General features: G+C 38.0%; 1 protein-coding gene across 1 annotated transcript in view; it reads left to right on the top strand.

Annotated features, from left to right (window-relative positions):
• LOC104694222 (von Willebrand factor D and EGF domain-containing protein-like) overlaps positions 1-12,071 on the top strand; it is a 170,396-nt gene that overhangs the window by 157,406 nt on the left and 919 nt on the right. Inside the window, exon 28 of the mRNA XM_039555503.1 lies at positions 6,341-6,438. Within this exon, the coding sequence (XP_039411437.1) occupies positions 6,341-6,438 (98 nt within the window). The remainder of the gene's footprint in view (positions 1-6,340; positions 6,439-12,071) is intronic.

Below are 12,071 nucleotides of genomic sequence, written 5' to 3' on the forward strand. Positions count from 1 at the left end.
TCCCCTCACACTCACAGAGCATAATTACTTACGGAAATCTTCTGTCAGCCAACTCCCAATGGCTGTGTAATTGTTTCTTTGTGCCAGCTGCCTTCTGGTTCGAACATGGGAATGTTTAAAGTTATTGATGGCATATTCTTGACTTAGTTTATAAAATAAATAAACAAGTGTTAAAATTATTAAACAAGTGCTTGTTCCAGTGAAAGGGAAGACGAACATTAAAAATTTCTGCTGTCTTATTCAGGCACACAAGCCCAGGTAATTTTTTATAGATTTATCTAACCTTTGAAACTTTGCTCCAAATCCCTTCATTTGCTAGTCATTCTGGTTTTACTATTTTTTCCCATAGTGGGAGGTTAAATCATTTTTTTTTTTGTCCAAAAGGATCTGGCTGAAACTCCCAGGTCCCACAGCAACCCCAAATTTCTGATTTTTTAAAGAGAAAGAGAGAAGACTATTGTCAGGGAGCAGATGGTGAGGTCTCACAATGTTGCTCCAGGGTATTCACAGTGAGGCAGGGGTGAAGCAGGGGAACAGCAAAGTCTTCATCCTCACAGATGTTAGGTATAAAGTTTTGCACAGAAGTGTAACCCTAAAAGCAAGTCATGTTTCATGTTTTAATGGGAGGCTGTTCCCTCAAACCCAGAACTCCATGAAACAAATGTATTTATCCACGAAAAGCCTCCTGAGTGCCTCCCTCGCTCACCTTCTCCTCGGCTCTGGCGGAGCCACTCAGGCTGCAGCAGCTCAGCAGCCTGGAAGCAACCCCTGGTTACTCTTTTTGTTGCTCTTGTACTGCTTTGGCCTCTGTCCCATCTCCCAGCAGCACAGGGACAGCGGGCCAAACCCACAGGCTCTGCCAGAACCCACTGTGCTTCTGGCAAGGAGCTCTTTGGTTCATCACTCCACTCCCCTGTGCAAAACTGCTTTGTCACATTTAAGCTCCTGAGGTTTCCCTGAGCTCAGCACCCCAGTCTTGCTTGGATGTGTATTCCCAAATTCTGTGTTCCACTGTAGTATCAGCAAGGCTAAATTCAGCCTAGATTTGCACCACTTTAACTACAGATTTTGGCTATTAAACTCAATAACAGAGCAAAATATTCACATTATAAGATAAGAAAGGAGTAGCCACATATTTTTCATTATATCAAAATATTTTCATATTTTTATTTATTTATTCTATGATATGATATTAAATCAATAAATATTGTTTGTTATACTATATTTGAATATATTAATTCATACTACATATTAATTCTATGTTTTTATATGATTCATCTCAGTTGTTTCCATTTAGTTAATTTCAATAGTTCCCATTTCATAATGCAAATATTCCATCTCACTCTACAAATAACAATCCAGAGGAAAGGTTTTTTCAATGATCACTGTAATTTCTCTGTAATCCAGAATCCATTAGGGCTGGATTGTTTCTCAGGGGCTTTTTCAAGGGTAGGAGAAGATTAGATAATCCCAGCTTCATTCTTTGTTTTTAGCCTGTGAATTCACTCAACTGCCCTTATCGGAATGGTGGTGATGGAAATGCAGATACAGGTTTCATCTATACCCTGAACCTCATTTTTTCCTCACTGACTTCCTAACACATTTAGGAGGGCAACTAAAGCACAGGATGCACAGAGACTTCCACTACTATTTTCTGGACATTTCCCAGATGGAATAGATTGTACTGAGATAGCCAGAGTAGGTCCTTAAGCCAACGAAAGGGACAATGGACAATATTAAGAAATCATCTTGGACATCTATTTTTTGATTTATCTTTAATAAGAAGTCACAGATCTCCTCCATCTGTTCAGTTTCTAATTCACAAAGGCCTGAGCCTACATGGGCCATTCAAGAAGATCACTGGAGGCAGCAACTGCCACAATAATTCCTCTCTAAACATTTTCTTTCTTCAGTCTTCTTCTAAACCAGAAAAGGCAAAACATTCTCTACTTTTAGGTCGCTAATAATTTAAATATTTACAATTTCAAATACTGATGTCTCAGATCTTCTTGTCACCTCTCACCAGGAGCAAAGACACAGATCTCCATCACAAGTGATAACCCAAAATGCTTCAACCTTCCAGAAGACAAAGCCATTGACAGTATCCTAGTACAGATTTTCCATTCTACTGCAATGAAGATTGCAGAAAGTCTAAGTCAGAATAATTTTATTTCTAAAATATTTTGAAAATGCCTCAGAGAGCTAGAATGGGCTGTAATATCAGAGTTATCCACTGTATGTTAAGGAGCTTATATCTAATTTGGAACAGCTCTGCTATATTTTGGAGATGCAATCACGCAAGCAAAAGCTCTGCCTCTTTTGCAATGATGCACAATGGAATTGCACGTCCATGTCATGCAGTGAATTATGATTTCTTAATGCTCCAATCAGCCAAGCTCACAATGATGTTCCAGAGACATCTGTGCAGGGAAGTTTATTTAGAGTTTCACCAGTTCCTGGCTGCAACTAGAGCACTCAGCAAGAGCAAAAGAGACTTTCAGTAGACATTGATAATGGATAAGACACAATAGTTCTCCTTTATCAGACTGTAAATAAAGAGCTCAGTCAAAAGAGTAGTTTTCTTCCGCACTCATCTGTAACTGAACAGAATGGCTTCTGAAAGAGAATCGATAAAATAGGTCATTTGTCCCAACAAATAAGGTGTATGGTGGAATACACACGTTATCCTTGATAAATACCTATGACTTTGAGGGGCATAGTTTAAGGAATAATGGTCAATTTTCAGACTCTACTGCAAATGTAGGGAAATAACCTTTTGGAAGAATGCATTAAAAAAACGTAACTTGAGATATTCAATGTGTCTCAGCTGTAGAAAAGAGCAGCTTTATAGATGAGGGTTCTTCCATTAAAAGGTTTTTTGTCTGACCCCATTTTTAGCTTTCATGGCTGCAAAAATATCTGAAACCTTCCCTTTCTGAAAAGAAGGAAATGGTATCTCAGGGTCACCATGTTTTCCCATCAGTGGTTTCCTTCCTATTCCATATTAGACACCCCGTTTAAAGCTCCATGCCTGTGGCTTCCCCTTGCTTCCTGTGCTGGTAACTGCACCTCTCTTTTTCTTGAGCTCAGAAAGAAATATTAGGCCAAAGAAATGGCAGCAGAATCTGATTACCCTGACAAATACACCCAAAACACAACTCGGTAAAGTCAGAAGCCTTCTGGCCAGGGGTACAAATCTGTTGTTTAAGGCTCTGAATGCAGGATCAAGGTATAATTCTAACAATTAATTATAAAGTATAAGAAGGTTATAGTTGTGAAGGATGTTCATCATTAAAATTCATGCTGCTGTCTTCTGTTCTAATATTATTGAACCCATACTGGCTCCTCATTGCCCTTCAGAATAACTTCTCTTTATTTGCATGTTATAAGTGTCAAGCTTATGGCCTTATAATTTCCTCAATATTCTTCCCTATTCTCTCTCTCTGCCTTGAACAATCCCAGGCAGGATTTCTTCAAACTTTCCTCTGTAACCCTTCCAAACCTTAAAAAAAAGCAAATAATTTTGAAAAGAATGTCATTCGCATGCAAATTATAGCTCTGTTCTTTAAACATGCAGGGATAAAACTCTTTCTGTAATTGGCATTTATTGATTATAATTTTAGCATAAGCTTAGCTTGTTAAATGACTTTGCTGAATCTGTACAGGGTAATGCATACATAGCTGGTGTCATTTTTAGTGTTTAGTGGCTTAGCATGCCTTGTAAATACATTTATGAAATACTCATTTGAACTTCAGCTCTGTTATTATCCTCTGTGATGTCAATTCCAATTTTCCTCTGAAATGTTTTTAACTTTTCTCCTAACTGAGCTCTTGTTTTTCTGAGCACTACAGAAAGAAGCTGGGGGGTGAACAGGGAGAGATAGGAAGAAAAGAATAAAAAAAGGAGGAAATATTTTCCCTTTTTAAAATTTATTTGCATCCACTGAGAATCAGGGAAACCACAGACAGAAAAAAATTCCTAATACCTCATCTAATGCCCATGTGAACCAGAACACCCCCAGATGCTATCGGGATCTGCAGAAAAATCCACTTCTCTTTGCATTACCTGTTCCTATTTTATCTATCTTTTATCTACCAAGCTGAAAGGAAAATCAGCTTCCATTTCTCCCCAGCCCATGTTCATATCAAACAAATAATAGAAATATACACAGTTCTTTTTTAATATTACCACACACAGTTCTCTCTCTTCCTGCTTACCATACAGCAGAACAAAACTTGCTTGGGCACAAGGAGCCTTTTCCACTGACGATGCAATCCTTCTTGGGATATGGTTTTGTTCCAGTGAGTGAAACTCTAAGGATTTTCCAATTATAAATCTGTCCTTTCAAGGTTCATGGAGGAGCTGGAGTAGCGCTCAGCAGATGATAAGCTCCACTCTAGCTTGAGTGTGATTTCATTCCTCCTCTGCCCCCTCCACATCCAGAATTCAAACTTGCCCCTGCCCTCTCAGAAGAAAGAGAAATTCAGAAGTTTGAAGTTCACAGTTCTGGACCTTAAAGAGAATTTTGCAACAGACACCGAACAAAACCAAATTTCTTCCTTAAACTTTGTTTCAAGAAAAGAGCACTTTACCTTTTCAAAGTGGCAGGAATGCATCAACAAGCTCACAGACCAGGAAGACATGTTCCTAGCTCCAGGTCACTGGACTCCTTCCCCAAATAGCCACTGACAGAGCTGGCTTTTCCAAAAGGAGCACCTGAAGGTCACCAGCACATGCAGGTCTGTGTGTGTTCTTATTCTGGACATGGACTGGGTCAGTGGTTTTGACACAGCATGAGCCCTCACTACCTGATTATAAAAATACCCTTTTGCCAAGCTGGTTACAGCCTCTCCTCCTTAAGATGTGTAGAGTGGCAGTAAGTCTGGTTCTTTGCTCCTCTGCCCCATAGCTGTGCAGTTTGTTATAGATATTTAGATTTTAATATTCCCTACTGTGCCAAAACCTCAGCCTCCACACTGACATAATAACCTGATAGAACAAACCCAATACAAATTCCAGGTGTTAAACATGATGACACTGGCCTCACAAGGTCATTATAACAATTATTATAACTCTGAGAATCCCTTTTGGAAGGCTTAGGATCCCACAATATGTTTCCTAAAGAAGTTTGACCTGGTCTGTCTCTGAGACTTCGGATCTCAACACAAAGACTTTGCATGAACTTAAATTAGTGTCCAAATCAGAACCTAAGTGCAACAAACTGAAATTGTGGAATTTGATCCTTCAGCTCTTGAATTTGCTAAAGTTGATTTTCTGTGGAAAAAACAAAAAAAAGAATCCTCATAGGAATACAGCAAATTCATTCAAATCTGATGGAACATTCTGCTCCATCCTGAAGGAGATTGGTCACAGACATGCGTCTGCTTCATTTTCAGCTCTGTCTTAATGGTGCATGGCTGGCAGCTTCCTATATGCCTCTGCCACACAAGAAAACGTAGGAAACCACTTGTTGAGTCCCATCTGACCAGTTTTGAAAGCATTAGTTTGACTGCCTGTAACCAGGATACAATACTCTGGCAATATTTATGGAAGGTTTAACTCATGAGATCTAATTAAAATACTGTGACATGTGTGTTCTTCTTAAATTGGTGCCCTCTGAATTGGCTGTTCTTTTTCCTCTATGCCAAAACAAGGTCATAACAATAGAAACTGCTAATGAGGATGAAAAACTGGCTGAAATCTGACTAATTGCTTTTTTCTCTCTTAAAAAATAATAGAACACTGATTCTTTTATTAGCAGAATATCTTCAAATTGATGGGCCTTTATAAATGCAGTGGCACTCTAGATTAAAGATAAAATGTTTCTCTGATTTCTTTTTCCTTGGGATAAGTAGCTCATTACTGGTTCTCTATGACCATAAAATCACAGGTTCTTATTTGGTTTCCAGAGGTGTGAAGTTCACTAAATTTTCCCGTTTATTTATGTATTGTGATAGCATCACCTTTGGGAGTACATATTTAACATATTCTTTCATCTCAGCTCATGGTCAGCTTTTTTAACAGCTGTTATTTCTTTTAATTGGAACAAAAGAAAATCAATTTTGACACATTGATGCCCAACCATCAATGCCCAGAATGTATCCTGGCATTAAAAATTAGGTCTTGTGCTGGTGCATTTCCAGCTGAGCCAAGGTGATCACTTTGTCACAGTCTTCCCTTTCCCCATCATTGGGAAAAAAAGGAAAAACTAAAAATTGTAAACATGAGAGAGGCATAAGAAACCTATGACAAACCACGTGAATATTTCTAAATATTCACATCCTGACTACAAGACTTAGAATAAGTGTATTTCTAAAGACCTTTCTCTTTCATTTGCAGCACTTTGTGAGCAGAACTGTTTGTTTGGAAGCAGATGTGTCAGACCAAATGTCTGTGCTTGCAGAAGTGGCTATACTGGTTCAGCATGTGAAAAGAAGGTAAGGCCCAAACCCACTGATCCTCATGGTAACGACAAAAATAACCAGATGTAACTGAAATAGTTTACAGGTAAATGGAATAAAGTCCTGTTAACCTTATGGAAGATGTAAATAAGGTTATAGAATATTTGAAAGGAGGCTTAATGACTGCTCAGCTGCAAACTAGGCCTTTATCCAAGTTCTAGATTTTTTTTTTTCCTTTTTTTTTTGCTTTACCCTCAATGAGACGTGTCTGACTACCAGAATAGTTTGCAAGGCTATAGCACATCTGGCAGATGGCCTTGACCTGACCATCACACCAGTGTAGGTCTTCAAGTCCAGTTCATCCCCTGCATCACCACCAAGACAAAACAGTTTGGTTTTCTTTAAGCCACAGCCATTGCCCATATCACAAACACTATTCCAGACAGATGTCCTGGCTGGCCCAGTCTCCAGCTCTCAAAACACAACATTGCCCCATCATTTACCTGTACTGAAAGGCCAGGGGCAAAAATCAATATATTTTCATTTCAATTACATAACATACTAAGAGAGAGCATGAAACTCTATTCAGATAGTCACTTAATTTTGTTAATGATGATTAGATTTTAATATCACAAAGTCCTGTATAGATTTTTTAACAAGTACATTCTCCTACTAAACTACATCTCCTACATCAATACTGAAATACGATGATGTAGATAAGATGAGTAAGTGATGTAATTTTCTATATATAAAAAAATCTATTAAACAGGTTGGCCATAGCCTATGAAAGTAAGATGCACATTTTCTCAAATAATTAAGAGAAGAAGTTGAAATGAAAGCAGGGATATGACTAGATAAACTGGAATTATTCTCTGCAGGTGCTTCTGTTCAGGAGACCTCCCTTGGTAGGTCAAGAGTTGCCCTTTTGGATCCATCAGACCAAGATGACCAGGATTGCTTTCAAGCATTTTTCTAGTTGTGAATGTGCAAAATAGGATATTTGTCATTTCACAAATGAAGTGGAAGTCTATTGCACTTATAGGAAAATACTAAATAAAAAGAAAAATCAAGCTTCCTTTTCCACGTGAATAAACTATTACACTCTAAATCAGTCCTGATAGAAAAAGAAAGCAGAAAAAGACTTTGCAAATTATGTAAGTCCAAAATGCCAAGTCACCAGTGACACATACAAACACACATGTCTCCCTAGCAATGATTCATCTCACAGTTTTTAAGACTGTTTGAAGCACTCTTCAGTTTCAGGGCTTATTCTGCAGAAATCCTGATTGGCCACACTGATATGGACATGAATTGCTTTGATGTGAAGAAGGAAATGTTCTGAATAAAAGCAATTTAACAGGTTTCCTTCAATCTGCGAGCCTTGCTGAAAGCTGAATTCAGTTAGTAATTAATATTATGGATTTCATGGCATCTAACATAAATTACATGGCTCATGTTATATGAAAGCAAATGAGCTACTCCTCCAAAAAATCAAAATTATGAGAGATATTGAAATGAAAAGCTAACTTACTAGCATAGCTTACAGTAAACTGTACACGTACCCGCGTTTCTGTAAAAACTTGGGATGGTAGGTGTCCCAAGAGTTCATTTATCAGACTGGATTGGGTGTAAGTGAACAATCTGCAAAGGCTTTAATCAACTTCTTCTCCAAGCCTGTCAGTCATAGATATCAGAGTAATTGTTCAAGTATTTAGCTGCATTATTAGAGCACAGTTTTGATTTTCCTGACACAGAATATACACCCAGTCTGCTGTGAGTAAAATTGATACTTCTTGGTTCAACCTTGGTAGTCACAGGGAAAAGTTAGCTCAGATCTCTCAGAGGCAACACTTACATGTCTGAAGGAAACTGGAGCCTCTGCTGCCTGATTCCGTCCCATTTTCCTGAGCCAGACCAACCAAGGTGCAAGCTCTGTTCTCTCTCTAAACTCCAGTTTCCCCACGTCCTTCCTGGCATGCTGTGGCTGAGCTCCAGCCCCCAAGTGGCAGCTCCCTCCCCAAGTGGCTCCTGCCTCTGATTAATACATTTAGAGAAAGAGATTTACATTTTTCTGCCACAGCTCTGCACAAGCTCCGTCTTTCCCACAGTCCTGACACCTTATCACTCGTTTCCCATTTGGCATTGGTGCAGTTGACTTTTCCTCTGAAAGCACCATCTTTATCATCTTTACTTAATTTTGTCTTATGGATTTCAAGCTGCTTCACCCATTTATCAAACAGATTTTTAATTCTAAGCCCGCTTGCACTGCCTCCAAGTGTGACATTGTTCAAAAATGTGACATCTCATTGCCTGAGACATTAAGGAAAGTGGTGAATAGCAGAAAAATCAGGACCTACAGACTATTGATAAAATTATTCCTTGATAATGCTTTCTCAAACAGGCCTTGCTCCTTACTAATTTATTATGAATCATACTTACTGGCATGACTGAGTCATATCAGAAGCTCCCTAAAGTGAAAAACATCTGTTCTTTGTGGACAGAGTGACTGCTTCCCTCACTAAGCTTGAGGAGCTTATAAATTGATTGTTTAATAATTTATGTTAGCATCTCCCCAGATACCAACTTAGTCTGAGTCTTTGGCTGTCATTCCCTTGCTTTTCCTTCTTTTTTCTCATCTAAAGACATGTACTATGTTTATTGGGACTATTTATATCCTTTGGGAGTTCTCAAAGCAAATCACTGCTGGCTTAGAAACCGCTTCTTTAAATATGCTGGGGTAACTCTGAGGATCTCTTGACCTGGAAAAGCTGCTTCATGTAAAGACCCTCTTATTTACTGAGATGTTCCTTATGGGGAGTTAATACACAGCAGATAGCATGCCATAAATGCAAATCCCAGTTTATTGCCCAGCCATTTAACCTTGTAAACAGACCTTAAATCTGACTTTTCTGAATCTAAATACTCCGTTCCTTCCCTGTTCTCCCTTACATTCATCTTCCCTTATTAATTCTGATCATGTCAAACCTTTTGTCACATTTAACCTTTCTGTGAAGAGTGAGGACGAGGCACTGAGCACATCAGCCTTGCCTGTGTCATCTGCATCTTCTCTCCTCCCTGCTGGATTTACCACTATGTTTTGCTATGGGAGTTAAAACTCATGGTTTGCTCTGTTTCTGTTATGAATCTTCAAATAATGGGAACAATACAGTAGCAGTGACACATAAAATTTGTCAAAAAACCCAGATTAAATTGGAGAGGAGCAGCCTCTTCCCTCCCTTCAGCAGCAGCTGACAAGGGATTCTCTAGGTAACTGAGCCTGAAGTTAAATGGGGAAGGAATGCAATGTAATTGCCTCTTATCCAGTTTAGGAGACTGATTTCCTCCTGTAAACTTAATTTTTGGTCTTCAACTTATTCTCATAAAATTAGAGTGAAATATTAGTTTTTAGCTTTTTTTTTTTTTTCAGAGTACAGACTGAAGACACTAAGGAAAGAGAATCATGGACTTGCAGAATGGTTTGGGTTGGAAGGGACCTTAAACATCATCTAGTTCCATCCTCCCTGTGTCTTTGTTTTGTTTTGGTTTGGGTTTTTTTGCACCAAGCATCTACAGGGCAAGAATTATTTACTGTGGAAATAGTGGAAACGTCACAAATCCAGTCAAATTGTCTGATGTGAATAGATGCAGAGAGCTGGAAACAAAAAAGCCTCCCTGAAGAACTCTTTTTTTGTCCACAAACTAAACAGTGCCTGGAGTCTGGTTTTGCCAATGTACTTGGAAAAGCTGGATGGCCCATATTTGTTTAATCAAGTTATTCCCCCTTTCTCCGCTGTAATCTTTAGTATTGTTCCCATTTGTGCAGTTAAGACTCCTGGAGGAACAATATACGTTTCCCTAAATTATTCATCATCTACATCCTATTTCTCACATTTATATTGTCAATTGATTTGCAATTCATTTTGTGACATTTTTGCTTTACTTTGTTTTGGACTTGTGCTAAACAAAGCCTGCCAACAGCATTCCTCAGAAGGCTAATGAACTTGCTAGAATAGCAATCACTCTCTTAGAAGCCTTGTGCATATTTTTAATTTGTATTGACTCGGAGAGATCCAGATAATTTAGCAAGTTCCATGGCAGACATGAAGACAAATGCTCGCGCTGACTTTTGCGTTCAAACCTGCCCTTAGAGCACATTTGTTCAGGGCTGCAAGGGGTGACCCGAACAAAACAGGCTAAACAAACCTGGGTTCCAATGGAAGCTTTAGTCCCAACAGAGACTGAGACAATCACTGCATCATTTGTACAACAGGGAATTTGTGGGAAGTTGAAACTGATACCGTATCTGTTGTCCTAACTGATACCATCACGCTTTCCTTGTTGTTTTTGCCTTCCTAAATGGATTAAAGTAATAGCATTAATTAAGCCAACAGAATTAATTTAAGCTAAACAATGTTATCTGGTTAGATATAAATGGTACATAATATTACACTACAAGCAATCGTGATGGTGTATTTTCCCAATAAGAGTTTAAATACTAATGTGCTAAACTTGTCTGTCTCTTGAATATTTATTCTAAGGCAGAAAGGTACTGGGAAGTGTAGCCTGTTGCAGAAAACAATTAAGAAAAGGCAAATCTTATAGAAGTTGTTTTTATCTCTGGAATTCACCAGTGAATGGAAGAGTAACTGGCCATCCATTCCCTAGGAATGAACCCAGTGAGTACCTCCCAAAGATTAAACACACTATTGATTTCAGTACAGCCTGAAAATACACAGTGTCTTTAATAAACTATTTCTCGTATTAAGGCAATCCTTTGCTGCAACTAGTGACCTTCACATCACTATTACTTAGTTCATTTATACATTAAGAGACATTAAACCACAAATCAAGGGTGTTCAAGTTATCCCAGCTGCATTCAGCATGAGTCAATGTACAAGTCATCTGTGGAGTTTTCTGAAAATACAGCTTGTCTCTTTGTAAATTATTTGACAAGTAAATGGAAGCAATATGAGATTAGAAAGGCAAAGTCAAATACAAGCAGTATCGAGCTGCACATGTCTGTTGGTCAGACTATTTGTGCATATATATCCATATATTTATATATACATTTGTAAACTTAGGCATAAAAATATGCACATTTAAAATCCAGATAGACATTTCCATCTAAATGTGTATATACATACATGGAAATATGTAATATGACACAAACATGCACAAATATTTTTATCTGACCTCAATAAACATATCTCACTCTTGCAGATATTACATATTTTTTTTTCTCAAATCCCTATCCTAACTAAACCTGTCTAAATCCCAGCGGGCACTTGTAGGAGCCTTTTCATATAAAATAAATGTGCCATGTACTAGTCACAAATAATGCCTAGATACCTCACTATCTGAAAGTAAGGAAGGGTATATTAGAGTCAAAAATGAAGAAGAAAAATTTGGATACATGATGCTAATATCAAGGTTAAGCTGTCATATCAAATACAGATATATCAAGATTAAGAAACACCTTTCTTCTTGTCCTGAATCATAAAATAACATCAACCTCTTTATGTGCTTTGTAATAGAGATTTCTACAAAAATGCCCTTCAGAACAGTTCTTAAATGTATATGCTAGTATAAAATAAAGCTTTTCATATCATCTATTATCTTGCTTTGAGATAAAGCAAATTCACTCATGTATTTAAACCGGGATGATATTC

This window comes from Corvus cornix, chromosome 7, assembly GCF_000738735.6.
Source record: "Corvus cornix cornix isolate S_Up_H32 chromosome 7, ASM73873v5, whole genome shotgun sequence".
Classification (NCBI taxonomy): domain Eukaryota; kingdom Metazoa; phylum Chordata; class Aves; order Passeriformes; family Corvidae; genus Corvus; species Corvus cornix.